The sequence below is a fragment of the Oncorhynchus keta genome, chromosome 20, assembly GCF_023373465.1.
Source record: "Oncorhynchus keta strain PuntledgeMale-10-30-2019 chromosome 20, Oket_V2, whole genome shotgun sequence".
NCBI lineage: Eukaryota > Metazoa > Chordata > Actinopteri > Salmoniformes > Salmonidae > Oncorhynchus > Oncorhynchus keta.
This window is the reverse complement of record NC_068440.1, coordinates 4,807,453-4,827,375: the sequence shown is the minus strand read 5'-3', so window position 1 is coordinate 4,827,375 and position 19,923 is coordinate 4,807,453. Positions and strand designations below refer to the sequence as shown.

Sequence of the window (19,923 nt, the reverse complement as noted above, 5' to 3'; positions counted from 1 at the left end):
AAGCCCCGAGCTGACAAGGTACAAATCTGTCGTTCTGCCCCTGAACAGGCAGTTAACCCACTGTTCCTAGGCCGTCATTGAAAATAAGAATTTGTTCTTAACGAGCTGACAAGGTACAAATCTGTCTTTCTGCCCCTGAACAGGCAGTTAACCCACTGTCTCCTAGGCCGCCATTGAAAATGACTTGCCTAGTAAAATAAAGGTAAAATTAAATGACCTGGCCTCTGTAAATTGGAATAGAATCAGCTTGATCCTCTCTGTTGAAGACACTTGGACCTTATTTTTTTATATGTTCAGTGATATTGTTAACAAACACGCCCCCATAAAGAAAATGAGAATTAAAAACAGGTTCAGCCCCTGGTTCGACCGTGATCTTGCAGAGTTACTCCACCTCAAGAATTGCATTTAGCTAAAGGCTCGGCACACGCATACTCAGGCTGACTGGCTCTTGTTCAGGCAAATGAGTGCACTCAGGCTATCCGGAAGGGCAAAGTTAGTTACTTTAAGGGGCAGTTCTCTCTCTGTGGGTCTAACCCCAAGAAGTTCTCGAAAACAGTTAAAGACCTGGAGAATAAACACTCCTTCTCACAGCTGCCCATGTCCCTTAATGTTGATGATGTGGTTGTTACTGACATGAAGCACATGGCTGAGCTTTATAAATCACCACTTCATTAAGTCAGGATTCCTATTTGACTCAGCCATGCCTCCTTGCCCGTCCAACATTTCCTCATCTCCCACCACTTCTAATGTGACTAGCCCCGATGCTCCTCCCTCTTTTTCCCCTGCCCCACTACAAAGTTTCTCCCTGCAGGCGGTCACTGAGTTCGAGATGCAAAAGGACTTCCTTAAACTTGACCCCCCAAAAACATCTGGGTCAGATGGTTTAGACCCTTTCTTCTTTAATGTTGCTGCCCCTATAATCGCCAAGCCTATCTCTGACCTTTTTAACCTTTCGCTCCTCTCTGGGGATGTTCCCATTGCTTGGAAGGCAGCCACTGTGCGTCCTTTATTTAAAAGGGGAGATCAAGCTGATCCTGACTGTTATAGGCTATTTCTATTTTGCCCTGTTTATCAAAAGTGTTGGAAAAACTTGTCATATTCAACTGACTGACTTTCTTGATGTCTATAGTATTCTCTCTGGTATGCAATCTGGTTTCCGCTCAGGTTATGGATGTATCACTGCAACCTTAAAGGTCCTCAATGATGTTGCCATTGATTCTAAGCAATGTTGTGCTGCTATTTTTATTGACTTGGCCAAAGCTTTTGATACGGTAGATCATTCCATTCTTTTGGGCCGGCTAAGGAGTATTGGTGTCTCTGAGGGGTCCTTGGCCTGGTTTGCTAATTACCTCTCTCTAAGAGTGCAGTGTATAAAGTCAGAACATCTGCTGTCTCAGCCACTGCCTGTCACCAAGGGTGTACCCCAAGTCTTGATCCTAGGCCCCATGCTCTTCTCGATTTATATCAACAACATTGCTCAGGCAGTAGGATGCTCTCTCCTCCTTATATGCAGATTATACAGTCTTATACTCAGCTGGACCCTCCCCAGAATTTGTGTTAAATCCTCTACAACAACGCTTTCTTAGTGTCCAACAAGCTTTCTCTGCCCTTAACCTTTTTCTGAACACCTCCAAAACAAAGGTCATGTGGTTTGGTAAGAAGAATGCCCCTCTCCTCACAGGTGTAATTACTACCTCTGAGGGTTTAAAGCTTGAGGTAGTCACCTCATACAAGTACTTGGGAGTATGACTAGACGGTACACTGTCCTTCTCTCAGCACATACCAAAGTTGTAAGCTAAAGTTAAATCTAGACTTGGTTCCCTCTATCGTAATCGCGCCTCTTTCACCCCAGCTGCCAAACTAACCCTGATTCAGATGACCAGCCTACCCATGCTAGATTATGGATTGGCAGGTAAGGGTGCACTCCAGTGGCTAGATGTTCTTTACCATTCGGCCATCAGATTTGTCACCAATGCTCCTTATCGGACACATCACTGCACTCTATACTCTTCTGTATACCCGTTGCAAGACCCACTGGTTGATGCTTATTTATAAAACCCTCTTAGGCCTCACTCCCCCTATAAGAGATATCTACTGCAGCCCTCATCCTCCACATACAACTCCCGTTCTGCCAGTCACATTCTGTTAAAGGTGTCACGACTCCTACCGAAGGTGGCTCCTCTTCCTGTTTGTGTGGCGCTCGGCGGACGTAGTCACCGGTCTACTAGCTGCCACCGATCCCTTTTCCTTTTCTGTTGGTTTTGTCTTATTAGTTACACCTGTTTCTTGTTTAGGTTTTTTTGGGGGGCTATTTAAGCCGGCCCGCCTGCTCTTTGTGCAGGCTTATTTTTCCCACTGTGTTTATGTGTGGTAGTGAGTGTCGTTTTGTGGTTTTTCTCCGGACTTGTTAGGTCCTGGTTTTGGGCTGTCGTGTATGTGCGCCCAGTATCTTGGCGTGTACGATTTTCCCTGTGCGTAAAATAAAGCACTATTCTGTACCTTCTGCCTCCTAAGCCTGACTCCGCACCCACTATGCCCAAGTGCGTTACAAAAGGTCCCCAAAGCACACACATCCCTGGGTCGCTCATCTTTTCAGTTCGCTGCAGCTAGTGACTGGAACGAGCGCAACAAACACTCAAACTGGACAGTTTTATCTCAATCTCTTCATTCAAAGACTCAATCATGGAGACACTTACTGACAGCTGTGGCTGCTTTGTGTGATCTATTGTTGTCTCTACCTGTCATGGGTTACTAGGAGTGGTGGGTAGGAGTCAGGTGCAGAGAGCAGAGGGTTCAGTGATTTGTAGATTTATTTCTCCGGCACAAAACGGTCACGCCAAATACAGGGCGCATAAACACTGACCAGCCCAAACACAGGGCAAAAGATCCGGAGAACAATGAAAACACATCCACAACCGAAAGAGAACACAAATAATCCCGCACAAACCTAAACGGGCCTAAACAGGCTTAAATAGACCAAGGCTAGTAGACCGGCGGCAAGTAGACCAGCGACTACGACCACCGAGCACCGCCCGAACAGGCAGGGGAGCCACCTTCGGTGGGAGTCGTGACACAACCTTCTTGCCCTTTGTGCTGTTGTCTGTGCCCAATAATGTTTGTACCATGTTGTACTGCTGCCATGTTGTGTTGCTACCATGTTGTTTTCATGTTGTGTTGTTACCATGCTGTGTTGTCATGTGTTGCAGCCATGCTATGTTATCTTAGGCCTCCCTTTATGAAGTGTTGTGTTGTCTCTCTTGTCTTGATGTGTGTTTTGTCCTATGCCACCGTCCCCGCAGGAGTCCTTTTGCCTTTTGGTAGGCCGTCATTGTAAATAAGACTACGTTCTTAACTGACTTGCCTAGTTAAATAAAGTCAAGTAAAAAAAAATACAAAATAATACAAATGTGCAATAGGCTTATATAAAAATATAACCAAGGCCAACCTTGCTAAAAAAACAGCAGAAATTAGCCATATGTATAGAGTTCTGCCAAGTTTTTGAACAGCTGCCACGGTAGTGCCTTTATTCTCGAAATGTTGGTGATGTAACAAGAGAGAGCGCCTCCGACAATTCCCTTTGAAATGACTCACTGTAAACAAGAAAAACAGTGCAGCGAATTTACCAGACAGTTTTATTGATTAGCATTCAGGATAATGTGTTTCCATGTCTATGTTTATAGGTTTTGACAACTATCAGGGATAAACTAGAGAACAATGTGGAGGCGTAAATGATCACTTAGCAACAGAGATGGAGGAGAAAGTAGAGCTCTCTGAATGTTCAGACACAAACCGCATTGGTCAGATGCTGGTCAAGCTGGTCTGACCAGCATATGGTCTAGCTGGTTACAGCATGGTCTAGCTAGTTATGGTGGTTGACCAGAATGGTGTAGCTGGTCAAGCTGGTCTGACCAGCATGGTCTAGCTGGTTAGGATGGCCGACTAGCTGGTCAAGCTGGTGATGCCGGTGACCAGGTTATGCTGGTATGCTGGTTTAGTTGAGTTTATTAAGATCCCCATCAGCTATTGCCAGTGATTAATTTGAGCCGTGGCACCTCTCAGTTTGGTACTCTTTCATTCCTGAACCCATACATCTTGTGGCATGAACAATCATTTTCACTGTTTGCAATGTAAAACTCCTAATAAAATCAATCATTGTAATTCAATTTTTATTCCTCTGTCATTGTCATGCCCCTTAAAAAACCTAATGTGAAAACATTCCTGATATTCTAAGAATGTTGGGCCATCCCAGGTTTATGGTTTGCGCAACATTGTTGCTTATATAGACCAACCATTGCTGTGGTGAGAGAGAGAAGCACACCGGTATCTCTCACAGAATTAAAATGAGATTCACTTTCTTTGATCTCTCTCCCTCTCTGTGCTGTTATAGACATGAGCCGGCAACTCGCATCTCTCCAACATTGCACTTCATAATTGATTTCCTAATAGAATAATAGTTGTGGAAAGTGTGCTGGAGGTTCTGCAGCGCTCTGCAGTCTGTTCAGAAAGAAATTAAATAATTCCCAAATACTACACCAGGACTAAGCCTATAATTTAGCCACAGAGGATCAATGGCTAATTAAAAGAAATAGCTTAGCTGTGGATTGTGTGTAGCCAAATCACAAGGTATGCCTACAGTCGGGAACATGTGGCAAATCTGTCAGTGAACAGCATGCAGCCAAAACAGGCCTTTCGCAATATTTCAAATACCCGTTGCAAGACCCACTGGTTGATGCTTATTTATAAAACCCTCTTAGGCCTCACTCCCCCTATAAGAGATATCTACTGCAGCCCTCATCCTCCACATACAACTCCCGTTCTGCCAGTCACATTCTGTTAAAGGTGTCACGACTCCTACCGAAGGTGGCTCCTCTTCCTGGTTAAATAAAAAACACTTAAAATGATTCTGTGAAAGTCTCCAGTCATCTACAATGATGGAGAAGAGCATGAAATCCATTTATAAAAGGCCAAATTTTCCAAGACTCTAGGCTACAACAAATGTACTCCATGTTGTGCAACTTCTGCAACCAGCCCCACCACTGCTCTAATGCCAGTACTCAAAAGCGATGATAATGCATGCAAATGCTTTATTATAAAAGTGATTTTTTTAATGCTGTTCTGGTACCTCATTGTCACCCACCCCTCGGGCTCACTTTTACATACACGTTCACATGCACAATATCACGTTTTTTAAATCTAAACTTGCTTTTGCCTGAGTAACCTCTGGTGGCAGAGCATTGCACTATACATAACTGAGTGACGCATTAAATCTGTTTTTGGATTGGGTGCTGTGAAGAAACCCAAAAAACAAACAACAAAAACAAAACAAGAAGAAACCCATAGTGGCGTCTGGTGGGTTTATATGTCTTTTTGCAGTGTATGCAAATAAATTATACAAGTGGTTAACCCTTAACCCTAACCCTCAAAATGTCAACTTCAATGGGGTAGAATCCCTGATAGACGTCCCAAGTATCCCGCATAGCAAGGCCTACAGTCATAAACCAGGCCTATTTCGAAAATGTATCTATTTAAATTAGATTTTAAACCCTAACCGTAAACACACTGCTAAAATTAAGGTAAAAACATATATTGTTTGTTTTCATTAATTTTTACGATATACACAATTTTGACTTTGTGGCGGTGGCAACATTTCCCTTCCTAGTTTTATTGATTTATTTTCAGTGTATGACGGGTTCATCATGTGACCGCCCATCTCAGTCATATGACCGCGGTGTTTAGGATTTCGTTGAGGAGAAGGTGAGTGTGGCTGTTGCTACTAAGGAAGTTATAAGTTACTTTTTGACGAAAATGTGTCCGTTCGTACCTTTCACGAGGTTGGAGCAATAAAATGTTCGACTTTACTTAAGACGGTTCTAATCTAGGTTCACGGGATTCTCGTCTCTGGTTTTAGAAACGCTGTGGTTCTACAGTGTAGCAATTGTTTTTCCTTGATTCCACAGTATCACAACTTTCTTTGAGCCGAGAGAATACGGAACAGAGTTGCCAGCATGGTTGCAACGGCTGGTTTGATGGGGCTACAAAGCCGACTCGCAGTGCTTTTCTCGGTTGTGCTCTCTCGGTGTCTATGCACCTCTTTTGTCAAGGTAAGAAATTTGACCGGGTTTTCATTCATCGGTTGTCTTCCTGATTTAATTATCTATGAATGTATTTTACAGTCTGCATAAATCTGCACAGCTTTGCGAGATGTACATATGTTGTAGATTGTTCACTGCAAGAAAGCATAGCAGTATAATGATTTTGGGTACAATAAAGTAATGGCCCAATAGCTGTTATCTCTTTGACTAACAGTTCAATAGACTTGCTGTAAGTTTGCACTCACAGGCCGTTGCAAAGTTAAGCGACCAAAACAGATCTGAACCTCCTGCACTTCAAAATGTAGTCATCCGTCCTATGTCTTCAGAGTATAATATAATCGCACATACGTTCACTGGCTGAATTGGTGGCATATGTGAACAAGAATAACACGTGTTATCATGAGTGTTGTGTGATTATGTTTTCATAAGATTGTCAAAAATCACTTTAAAAACATGGCTAGTTCGATCCACCATAATTCCATAATTGATTTGGCTGATACTCCGTAGGCTACTGGACCGTATAGCCTGGCTACTTTAACTCATTTAGACAAGTTTCTGCTTATAATTCATTTCTGACATTGTGTAGGCCATTTTGTATATCAACTATAGTTGCAAATTCTCTTTTGTCTTAACCTGTTGCCATAGAAGAATAAATAAGCTAGTGCTCACCAGAATGTCTTAATGATAGAATGAAAGCATTAATTATCTAGTTGTCTGATTCGTTTAGGGACCAGAGAGAACGTGATAACTGTAAAATAGTCAACATTGGTCCTGTGCAAAATGCCCAAATGTCATCAATTTAAAAAAAATGTAACTAGGTAAGTCTGTTAAGAACACATTCTTATTTACAATGATGGCCTACCTGGGATCAGTGGGGTAACTGCCTTGTTCAGGGGCAGAACGACAGTTTTTACCTTGTCATCTTGGGGATTCGAAATAGCAATCTTTAGGTTACTGGCCCTAGACTACCTGCCGCCCCAATTGAAAAGCTGAGAAAACGATGAAAAGCATTTCTGATAATACCTCAGTTCTTCTTGGGTGCATATTTTATGTGGTTGAATAACTGTCTGCTTGCATAACTCATTTTCTCAAGAGATGCTGAAAGGAAGTTATATTTCTCCACTTCTATTCCTGAGACAATTAACACTTGTTATATAATTTAACTGCAAAAATGCATCATTCTGTTAATATTATACAAAACTACATGTGTGAAGTTATAGACCTACAGACAGTGTCCATATTTCAGTTACTATTACATTTAACTCATATTAACTTAAATTGGGAATATTCTGTTTATTCATGAATACAGGGATATTTGTAAACGGGATATCAAAGGTGCATGTAAACAGCGTCTCCCTAATTAGACCTTAGGTAGGATATGAGCTACAATCCAGAATACTGTGTGCGTGTAAATGTTGTTACTGTCAAATGCTTTCTTTTTACAATTGTCACTTTCAGCCATTCTTGTTGGCTAAAATCCAAGCTTCTTCCAAGATGGAACTTGGAGGTTTGCTTTCTGCACACTCAGTTTTACCTGGCCTAACCTGGCAAGTGGCTGCTTATGCCAAGCAATGAGCCAAATTGAGATTCTCTCTTTCTTTCTCCCAGATTGAACCCCTGGTTTATGATGAGCAGTTGCTGTGGGTGAGTGGCGGGGCAGGGGAGGTGGGCACCTACCGGATCCCACTGCTCTCCTTTACCCCCAAGGGCAGTCTGCTGGCCTTCGCTGAGGCCCGGAAGAACTCTGCCAATGATGTGGGGGCCAAGTTCCTTGCCATGCGACGCTCCACAGACAGAGGTAGGCAGGCCATCAGGGCGAGCAGACAGACGGATGGACAAATGTTTGCAGTTTTCAATATGATATCTGATGATCAATGGGGGTCCCCCTTGGTCGGTAATTCGGCCATGATTAGATAGCTGGCCTCTAGACTAATTTAACTATCTAAAACATTTGAGCTGACATGGGTTAATTGAGTGACTGACATGACAAGAGAAACTGCTGATGCACAACTGCATTTTGAACTTGTACCTTGTGTATTCTAACTCTCAACAGTAAGTAAGGAATTGATCATGCAGTCTGTTGTTCATCCCTGGTGTAATAAGTGATTATTCACAAAACCCAGACAAAAAAACAATACTCAGGTTTTCACAAAGGAGTTCCCACACATCCTGAGCACTTGTTGGTTGCTTTTCCTTCACTCTGCAGTCCAACTCATCCCAAACCATCTCAACTGGGTTGACATCAGGTGATTGTGGAGGCCAGGTCATCTGCTGCAGCACTCCATCCCTCTCCTTCTTGGTCAAATAGCCCTTACACAGCCTGAAGGTGTGTTGGGTCATTGTCCTGTTGAAAAACAAATGATAGTCCCAATAAGCGCAAACCAGATGGGATGACGTGTCGCTGCAGAATTCTGCTTGTTAACTTTGCCTTGGATTCAAAATAAATCACTGACAGTGTCACCAGCCAAGCACCATCACACCTCCTCCATGCTTCACGGTGGGAACCAACACATGCAGAGGTCATCTGTTCACCTACTCTGTGTCTCAGACATGTTGGTTGGAACTAAAAATCTCAGATTTGCACTCATCAGACCAAAGGACAGATTTCCACCAGGCAAATGTCCATTGCTCGTGTTTCTATTATTTATTCATTTTAACCTTTTATTTAACTAGGCAAGTCGGTTAAGAACAAATTCTTATTTACAATGATGGCCTAGGAACAGTGGGTTAGCTGCCTTGTTCAGGAGCAGAATGACAGATTTTTACCTTGTCAGACCAAGAAGGAGAGTGATGGAGTACTGCATCAGATGACCTGGCCTCCACAATCACCTGACTTCAACTCAGTTGAGATGGTTTGGTATGAGTTGGACCACAGAGTAAAGGAAAAGCAGCCAACAACTGCTCAGCAAATGTGGGAACTCCTGGTGACATCACCAGGCAGGCTCAAATTCAATCCTACCAAAAAAGGCTGAAATTACAGGGGGGGGGGGTGTATTACAATGTGCCATTGGAACACAGGAGTGATGAGTGCTGATAATGGGCTTCTGTACACATATGTAGATAATCCAGCTACAGTAGTCATTTACAACATTAACAATATCTACACTGTCTTTCTGATCAATTTGATGTTCTTTTAAAATGGACATGTGCTTTCCTTTCAAAAACAAGGACATTTAAGTGTCCCCAAACTTTTGAACGGTAGTGTACGTGTGTTGGAGTATCAATGTGCGCAATGTGTTGGGGACCCAGTGAGTGTGCATAGAGACAGTGTGAAGATAAGAATAAAATATTTTGTTTAAACAGCTCTTACGTGAAAAGGGCTTGATCATTTTTGTAATATCACAGTATTATTCCTACTGTTCCTATTGTTTAAATATATTAAACAAATTCATTTTTTAATTTATTTTAACTGCACTGGGGCTTTAACACCCGTCTGAGAGGCTTGTAGGAAGTTCAAACAAAATGCAGTCCCTTTGCCAGCTGATACAGAATCACGCAATATTCAAAGAATGTCATCAATACAACAGTGAATAATCAGTGTCCTTGTACCACCAGTCTGATATCAATTACTACCAACAGATATGAGAATAATCCAATGGGACCCTGGAAATGGTTTATTAGATACTAAAAATATGCTAAACTTTGTTCACTCAATTTTAAATATGAACTTTAGTCATCTTAAATATTCCTGTTACAGATGGACAGGACTAACTTCATACTCGTATTTGAATCTACTTTGCTTTGTTTTGGCCCATCTTCACTCCAGTGCATTCGGGAAGTATTCAGACCCCTTTCCCACATTTTGTTACAGCCTTATTATAAAATTGTTTAATCAAAGGGAAAACGTGTTTTTAGAACTTTTTGCAAATGATACCTTATTTACATAAGTATTCAGACCCTTTGCTATGAGACTTGAAATTGAGCTCCGGTGCGTCTTGTTTTTATTGATCATCTTTGATGTTTTTACAACTTGGGTAATTCAATTGATTGGACATGATTTGGAAAGGCACACACCTGTCTATATAAGGTGCCACAGTTGGCAGTGCATGTCAGAGCAAAAACCAAGCCATGAGGTCTAAGGAATAGCTCCGAGACAGGATTGTCGAGGCACATGTTTTGGTACCCTTTACCAGATCTGTCTGCAGCATTGAAGTTCCCCAAGAACACAGTGCCTTCCATTTTTAAATGGAATAAGTTTGGAGCCACCAAGACTCTTAGAGCTGGCAATTGGGGGAGAAGGGCCTTGGTCTAGGAGGCGACCAAGAAGCTGATGGTTACTCTGACAGAGCTCCCGAGTTCCTCTGTGGAGATGGGAGAACCATCCAGAAGGACAACCTTCTCTGCAGCTATCCACCAATCAGGCCTTTACGGTAGAGTTGCCAGACGATAGCCACTCCTCAGTAAAAGGCACATGACAGCCCTCTTGGAGATTGCCAAAGGACTCTCAGACCACGAGAAACAAGATTCTCTTGTCTGATGAAACCAAGATTGAACTCTTTGACCAAGCGACACGTCTGGAGGAAACCTGGCACCATCCCTACGATGAAGCATCATGCCGTGGGGATATTTTTCAGCGGCAGGGATTGAGACCAGTCAGGATCGAGGGAAAGATGAATGGAGCAAAGTACAGGGAGATCCTTGATGAAAACCTGCTGCAGAGCGCTCAGGACCTCAGACTGGGGTGAAGGTTCATCTTCCAACATGACAATGACCCTAAGCGCACACAGCCAAGACAACACAGGAGTGGCTTCGGGACAAGACTCTGAATATTCTTGAGTGGCCCAGCCAGAGCCCGGACTTGAATCCGATCGAACATCTCTGGAGAGACCTGAAAATAGATGTGCAGTGACGCTCCCCATCCAACCTGACAGAGCTTGAGAGGATCTGCAGAGAAGAATGGGAGAAACTCTCCAAATACAGGTGTGTGTGTCAAGCTTGTTGTGTCATACCCAAGAAGACTCTAGGCTTGATGATGGAAACAAACTATTTAATTCATTTTAGAATAAGCCTGTAACGTTACAAAATGTGGAAAAGGGGAGTGGTCTGAATACTTTCCGAATGCACTGTATTTTACAGCACTTTACTTACGACGAATACTTTCCTCCTCCGCTCTCCTTCTATACTTCCCCTCCACACTAGGTGCCACGTGGTCTCCCACCTCCTTCATATTGGATGATGGCTACTTGGTTGACGGGCTGAACCTGGGTTCTGTGGTGGTGGATGAGGAGACTGGCTCTGTGCTGCTGATCTACTCGATGTGCTTCCACCAGTACCAGTGTGACCCTGCCAGTATTATGTTGGTGGAGAGCATGGATGACGGTCTCAGCTGGAGCCCACCAAGGAACCTCTCGATCCAGCTAGGGGTTAAGAACTTCGCCCCCGGGCCTGGCTTTGGCATTCAGGTGGGTCACCACCGTCCATGGCTTTGATACTTCTCTTCATCTCCCCTTATAGCTCTCTCTCAATGTATCTAATTGGGTGAAAGTAGATTTAAATTTCATCCCAGTACGGGGACCTCCTGTGTGTGCATGTGCTTTTTAAATTATTTTTTTTTTCAAATGCTACTACTTTTTGGAAAATGTGTTGTATAATATAACAAAAATATTTTTAAGCCTCAAAATGGTCATGTCCTTAAGCGCGCAAATCCCATTCTCTCAAGATGCTGAAAACATGTATAATATTTTTCCACTCCTGTTCCCTAGACCCAATTTTTATTATATTTTGGACTATCATTTTACTGCGAGGAACACTGAATTGTGCAGGATCTAACATTTTATATTAGGCTTACAGACGGTTTCCAGACTTCAGATACTATTCCAACCATTAGGCTACTCCGATAACAATTGGAATAGTTCTGGCATCCATACAGTGCCATTTTGATAAATGCAAAGAGACATCACTTATAGAAGTCCAAGTGGTATGTCATTCATTAGGCCTGCATAAGTCTCGATCTCGGCCACTAATCTCTGCCTTCCAGAAATGTTGCATTTTGGAGCGTATTGGTTAAATCTTTAAAGACTCGAACCACCCAAGCTGTTCTCTCTGCTTCCGCATGGCAAGAGGTACCGGTACATCAAGTGTTACACCAACAGCCTCCAGAACAGCTCCTATCCCCATGCCATAAGACTGCTGAATAGCTAACTAAAGAAATAACAAAATGGCTAAACAGAGTCTCTGAATTGACCTTTGTATTTTATTCTTATCTTTACACTGTCTCTATGCACACTCACAGGGTCCCCTACACATTGCGCACATTGATACTCCAACACACGTACACTACCGTTCAAAAGTTTGAGGTTCAATTAGATTTGTCCTTGTTTTTGAAAGGAAAGCACATTTGTCCATTTTAAAAGAACATCAAATTGATCAGAAATACAGTGTAGATATTGTTAATGTCGTAAATGACTATTGTAGCTGGATTATCTACTTATGTGTACAGAGGCCCATTATCAGCACTCATCACTCCTGTGTTCCAATGGCACATTGTTAGCTAATCGTTATAATTTTAAATGGTTAATTGATCATTAGAAAACCCTTTTGCGATCATGTTGGCACAGTGGAAATCTGTTGTACTGATTTAAAGATCCAATAAAACAGTCTTACTTTAGACTAGTTGAGTATCTGGCTCATCAGTGTAACAGTATAACGTTAGACCGTCCCCTCGCCCATACCCGGGTGCGAACCAGGGACCCTCTGCACACAACAAGTCACCCACGAAGCATCGTTACCCATCGCTCCACAAAAGCCGTGGCCCTTGCAGAGCAATGGGAACCACTACTTCAAGGTCTCAGAGCAAGTGACGTCTGTAGTGGAAATTTCCTGTATTTACCAAATCATGAGAGCAAACCACACACAAGCCAGAGTTATCATAAAGTCCATCTTTAATTATATGAGCTCCATCACAACCCTGTGACTCTCAGATCAATTCAGTGTCTGTAAATGAATTCTCTGAGTGCTTACACATTGCAACTGAGATCCTTTATAGCAAAGACACACATAGCCAGACAGCATTGTCTATAAATTATCGTTCAGCTTTGTCTCCTAAACTATGTTCTTATCTCGCTCTCAGGACCATAAAACAAAACCTATATCAAATACACCCCTCCTGGACAAGATCAGAGACACAGTGACTGGCACACGGACATTGTGGAGCCAAGAAATAATTGGTTTAAAAGATATGTTTACATATGAAGACAATCTTGACCTCTCTGCGGCCCAAGTAACTGAAACCTTGACAGAGAATAGATGACTGCAACCGGCCAACAGTATTATCCAAAAATAGACATTCTGATGAGAAGTTACTCGCTAGCATATAATGAAAATAAAACATCTTATCTATGTTACCCAACTAATTCTGATTATTCCCCCACACATCACCGATTGAAACGCTATTTAGTGCACACCACCGCTAACTAGCAAGCAGTTTCACATCCGTTACATCAGCATTTGTTGGTCCGATTTACAGGCTCAATTAAATTGATTTTATTTATTGTTATTCTTGTTCTGAGAAATTAAGGCTATTCCATGTGAGAAATTGCCAAGAAACTGAAGATCTTGTACAATGCTGTGTACTACTCCCTTCAAAGAACAGCGCAAACTGGCTCTAACCAGAATAGTGGGAGGCCCCGGTGCACAACTGAGCAAGAGTACCAGTACATTAGCGTCTAGTTTGAGAAACAGATGCCTCACAAGTCTTCAACTGACAGCTTCATTAAATAGTACCCGCAAAACACCAGTCTCAACGTCAACAATGAGGCAAATCTGGGATGCTGGCCTTCTAGGCAGAGTTGCAAAGAAAAAAGCCATATCTCAGACTGGCCATTAAAAATATTAAGATGGGCAAAAGAACAGACACTGGAAAGAGGGGCTCTGCCTAGAAGGCTAGAATCCTGGAGTCTCCTCTTCACTGTTGACGTTGAGACTGGTGTTTTGCGGGTACCATTTAATGACGCTGCCTGTTGAGGACTTGAGGCGTATGTTTCTCTAACTAGACACTCTTGCTCAGTTGTACATTGGGGCCTCCCACACTTTCTATTCTGGTTAGTCAGTTTGCTCTGTTCTGTGGAGGGAGTAGTACACAGCGTGATACGAGATCTTCAGTTTCTTCACAATTTCGCGCATGGAATAGCGTTCATTTCTCAGAACAAGAATCGACTTGACGAGTTTCAGAAGAAAGTTATTTGTTTCTGGACATTTTGAGCCTGTAATCGAAGCTACAAATGCTGATGCTCCAGATAGTCAACTAGTTTAACCAGCTCGGGAGTTTTATTCCTCTGCTGGTAGCGTGACTACAGCTCAAGCTCATTACCATAACGCACAATGCGCAAAAATATTCCTAAAAATATTTAACCTCCACACATTAACAAGTAAAATAGCTCAAATGAAAGATAAACAAGTTGTTTATCTAGCCAGCAAGTCAGATTTCTAAAATGTTTTACGGCGAAAACATAGCACATATTTATGTCAAACCACCACCGCAGACATAGCTCATTAGCATAGCCAAGTAGGAAAAAATATGCAATCAACAAACGCAGGATTAAAAGAAAAATCATTTCACTAACCTTTTGAAATCTTCATCAGATGACAGTAATATAACATGTTACACAGTACATTCATTTTTTTCAATAATATGCTATATATATCCATAAATCTCTGTTTACAATGATGCATCGTTCAAAAATGCTACCCAAATGTCCTGAGAAATGACGATAGCCCCGGCAGATTCAGCTAACAAGGAATACACATCATAAACTTTGACTAAATATGCATGTTTTACATATGTATAGCAAGATACACTTCTTCTAAATGCAATTGCATTGTTACATTTAATTTTAACGTTACATTTTGCGTTCACTAGACTATAATATGGAGTCGGCGCTCCCACAGTAGCATAATGACTCCTCTATCTTGGAGTCGACAGAAACCCAAAATTAATACATTAAATATTCCCTTACCTTTGTTATTCTTCCATCAAACGACCTGTAAGGGATTATACTCACCAAATTAGCGTTCAGTTTTCAAGTCTGCGTCTTTCGGTTCTCAAAATAGCCTGATTTTGGTAAAAATGTAGTCAAAATTGAAGTGGTGCAGCACCAAAACTTCGAAAGTATATATAATATGTCGAGTAAACTTGTCAAACTAACTTCATAATCAAGCTTTAACATGTTATAAAGGTGTACAGCAATTTTGAGAACAAACAGAAACACAAGCACTGTTCAATCGATCTTGGAAAAGAGAGAGGACTTTGCGCACAGGTTTTTTTTGAGTGACTGAGAGCTTACCGCGTGCTCAAACTCTCGCGAGCGGGCGATTCTCACAATGAGAAGTCCCATTGAAAGCTGAGATCACGCTGAACACATGGAGACTGTTCCGGGTGCTGTGACTGTTTGGGAAGGGTGTTTGCGATGAGGTCAAAGGTGACCCAACTTTTCAGATGAGAAGAGATATTTTGGGAAAATGCAGATTTTGAGAGTTCTGCTATACATAGAGACATAATTTAAACGGTTTTAAAAGCTTTAGAGTTTTCTATTCGATAATATTTTTTATTTGCATATATTAGCAACTTTTGACAAATGTATCATGTTTTATATGGGTGCCCAAATCCTCCAGAAGGGGCAGTAAACCGTGGTATCCTGAACAGGCTAAAGAAGGCTAGTTTTATTATTTTAATCAGCACAACTGTTTTCAGCTGTGCTAACATGATTACAAAAGGGTTTTCTAATTATCAATTAGCCTTTATCATATTCTTATTTTTATTTATTGGGTTTATTTTATTCTACTTTGTTGTTTTTATTATTATTGTTATTGATTACTGGATTGTTGTGGTTAGAGCTTGCAAGTAAGGCATTTCACTGCATGTGATATTAACTTAAAACAGAAAAAAAACTTGTATTCCACAAGTTTAAGTCTCTTTGAATATTTGTCATGGGACTGAAATGCTGTAATGATAAATGGTGAAATAACCTACAGTTTTCTTAATCTGTTTTAACTATTGTGATAGGCTCATGTTTTACCGGTATGGCGTACCCCCACTTTATTATGCTGGTACTCAGTACCAGACAGTTCAGTCTTACTTTCACCCCTGCATTTCATATAATTCCCCCTGCTTTATTTGTTTGTCATCTCTACCCTTATATGAGGAGAGCTCCTTATATTTCCTTCCTCGTGATACCATTGCTGACGTAGCCTGCTTTTGTGTTGTCAGTGAGTTTGAGTCATGTCTCCCATGATGAGCTGCTCTCTTTTTCAATACCTCTGCAGTTCTTAGTTGTTAACCTGCCTGTGTATTTGGACACGCTAGTCATTCTGGATGTTCTTTCCTTTATGAGCCCAATTTCTATCGTCCCTAACCCTTATATTGTGTGTAATAAATCTTAGGGTCAATGCACCGAGGTCAGTTGTTTCGATTGAACTGTTGTGCTTTGATAGAGTACAGTATTTTTGACTGTCTTTCCATTTCCTCTCTTGCAGAAGCACTACCCTCCTGCCAAGGGGCGTCTGGTGGTGTGTGGACATGGCACCCTGGAGGGTGACGGGGTCTTCTGCATTCTGAGTGACGATCACGGGCGAAACTGGAAGAATGGCGCCGCACTGAAGAGCATCCCCTACAACCAGCCCAAACAAGCCCTGGACTTCAACCCAGACGAGTGCCAGGTAAAGCTAACCAGGGAGGGAATAGGTAGGAAGGACTGGAAACAATGCCACACAGTACAATACCCATATAGTTACAGTGCCTTGCGAAAGTATTCGGCCCCCTTGAACTTTGCGACCTTTTGCCACATTTCAGGCTTCAAACATAAGGATATTAAACTGTATTTTTTTGTGAAGAATCAACAACAAGTGGGACACAATCATGAAGTGGAACGACATTTATTGGATATTTCAAACTTTTTTAACAAATCAAAAACTGAAAAATTGGGATCCAGAAATTCAGTGAGGATCTCTGAATGATCCAATGTTGACCTAAATGACTAATGATGATAAATACAATCCACCTGTGTGTAATCAAGTCTCCGTATAAATGCACCTGCACTGTCATGGTCTCAGAGGTCCATTAAAAGCGCAGAGAGCATCATGAAGAACAAGGAACACACCAGGCAGGTCCGAGATACTGTTGTGAAGAAGTTTAAAGCCTGATTTGGATACAAAAAGATTTCCCAAGCTTTAAACATCCCAAGGAGCACTGTGCAAGCGATAATATTGAAATGGAAGGAGTATCAGACCACTGCAAATCTACCAAGACCTGGCCTTCCCTCTAAACTTTCAGCTCATACAAGGCGAAGACTGATCAGAGATGCAGCCAAGAGGCCCATGATCACTCTGGATTGGATGACCTGCAGAGATCTACAGCTGAGGTGGGAGACTCTGTCCATAGGACAACAATCAGTCGTATATTGCACAAATCTGACCTTTATGGAAGAGTGGCAAGAAGAAAGCCATTTCTTAAAGATATCCATAAAAAGTGTTGTTTAAAGTTTGCCACGAGCCACCTGGGAGACACACCAAACATGTGGAAGAAGGTGCTCTGGTCGGATGAAACCAAAATTGAACTTTTTAGCAACAATGCAAAGCGTAAAAGCAACACAGCCCATCACCCTGAACACACCATCCCCACTGTCAAACATGGTGGTGGCAGCATCATGGTTTGGGCCTGCTTTTCTTCAGCAGGGACAGGGAAGATGGTTAAAATTGATGGGAAGATGGATGGAACCAAATACAGGACCATTCTGGAAGAACCTGATGGTCTGCAAAAGACCTGAGACTGGGACGGAGATTTGTCTTCCAACAAGACAATGATCCAAAACATAAAGCAAAATCTACAATGGAATGGTTCAAAAATAAACATATCCAGGTGTTAGAATGGCCAAGTCAATGTCCAGACCTGAATCCAATCGAGAATCTGTGGAAAGAACTGAACTGCTGTTCACAAATGCTCTCCATCCAACCTCACTGAGCTCGAGCTGTTTTGCAAGGAGGAATGGGAAAACATTTCAGTCTCTCGATGTGCAAAACTGATAGAGACATACCCCAAGCGACTTACAGCTGTAATCGCAGCAAAAGGTGGCGCTACAAAGTATTAACTTAAGGGGGCTGAATAATTTTGCACGCCCAATTTTTCAGTTTTTGATTTTTTTAAAAAGTTTGAAATATCCAATAAATGTCGTTCCACTTCATGATTGTGTCCCACTTCTTGTTGATTCTTCACAAAAAAATACAGTTTTATATCTTTGTTTGAAGCCTGAAATGTGGCAAAAGGTCGCAAAGTTCAAGGGGGCCGAATACTTTCGCAAGGCACTGTATTAGGCAACCCTTTAGTTTTACTAGTCTGGTAGTAGTTTTATAGACCGACGCTTTTGTTCAATAGTGATGTATGTTCCTCTACTTTTTTGTATCAGTGATTGGAAAGATACAGTAGCTAATCCTTGTAGGACCACTTAAATTGATTCATTTGACTAACAACTATTAGTATCCTGTGATAAGAAGTGCTTGAGAAACAGGCTTTCTGTTAAAAGCCAATAATCAGGCTGACTTAAGTTCCTCAAACTCCTCTCTGCCTCTTTCCCCCCTTTGTAGCCTGTAGAGATGGAGGACGGTAGCATCGTCATCAACGTGCGCAACCAGAACAACTACCACTGCCGCTGCCGCATGGTGGTGCGCAGCCTGGACGGGGGCGAGACTCTACCTGTGGAGCACCTGGTGTTTGACCCCATCCTGATAGACCCAACGGTAGCAGCAGGGGCGCTGCAGAAGGAGGGCGTGATGTACTTCACCAACCCAGCTGACAGTACCCACAGTAAGGACTATGGGGAAAGGGGTGTGGATTGGGGCCCTCTGGTAGACCGAGTGGGTTGGACAGGGGGTTAGTGTTGAGTTAAAAATAAAAAAAATGTTTTTTTTTTTTTGTCTTAATTTTCACCCTCAACCTTTCTGTCCCTCTCGCTTTCTTTCTCTCCTCTCTTTGTGCCAGGGATCAATCTAACCCTGCGCTGGTCTCTGACCAATGGCACATCGTGGGAGAAGAACACTGTCCAGATCTGGGCCGGCCCAAGCGGGTACTCCTGCATGACTTCACTTACGAGCGGCAGCGCAGAGGACAGGAAGTTCATCTTTGTCATCTACGAGAAAGGCCACAAAGACTACGATGAGACCATCTCCTTCGCCAAGATCCACCTCTACGGTGGATGGTAGTAGAATAAGGCTGGGGTGGGGGACTAGGTAGAGTCTGCCTCTAACCACTGGTCCAAGGTCTGTGTTCTTAAAGTGTCTTGGTGTGCTGAACTAGCATCAGTTTAGCCTTTTTTAGATCATAATGAATTAGATTATATATATATATATATACATACATACACAGGGACCTGATCCTAGATCTGCATTTTTACTCAGATACTTTTTGAATACAGGCCCAGATATTTTTTTTCTCTTAAGTGGTTATGGTTAGGTTGGATTTTTATCCAAGATCTGTGGTTGGGAGCAGGTTCTACCTCCAGCCGGGGAGGGAAAGGGAAGAGGATGTTGAAGATTATCTCAGGACTCATGGGACTTTGCAGCACCACGTTGTTTTGATTGGTGGAGGGAGACATACAAACTACTCCTGTTTTTATTGTACCAATAATGACAGTTGTGTGCCACTTTATCCTAAGGTGGGCTTTTAAATATATCAGGGTTTGTTTCATTAGGGCACACCGCAGCAAAATGCAGCAAAAACATTCTGCAACAGGAAATGGAAAGTTCAGCTAGTCCCTCCCTGTTTTAGTCTGTTTTCCTCCATTTGTTGCCTAATATACATGTTATTATTATTATTATTAGATATTATTAGTATGGTCCAAGCACA

General features: G+C 42.1%; 1 protein-coding gene across 3 annotated transcripts; it reads left to right on the top strand.

Annotated features, from left to right (window-relative positions):
• Positions 1–5,670: 5,670 nt before the first annotated feature.
• On the top strand, positions 5,671–19,434 carry LOC118399201 (sialidase-1-like). Of its 3 annotated transcripts, none has more exons than XM_052471914.1 (7): positions 5,671–5,754; positions 5,958–6,101; positions 7,701–7,890; positions 11,232–11,494; positions 16,563–16,745; positions 18,666–18,885; positions 19,060–19,434. In XM_052471914.1, exons 2-7 carry the CDS (start codon positions 6,006–6,008, stop codon positions 19,278–19,280), a joined length of 1,173 nt encoding a protein of 390 aa, XP_052327874.1. In that variant the 5' UTR covers positions 5,671–5,754; positions 5,958–6,005; the 3' UTR covers positions 19,281–19,434. The 3 variants fall into 3 exon arrangements, with proteins under 3 accessions (XP_052327874.1, XP_052327875.1, XP_052327876.1); XM_052471915.1 differs by lacking the exon at positions 5,671–5,754 and adding an exon at positions 5,813–5,831; XM_052471916.1 differs by lacking the exon at positions 5,671–5,754 and adding an exon at positions 5,829–5,847.
• The last annotated feature ends 489 nt before the right edge of the window (positions 19,435–19,923 follow it).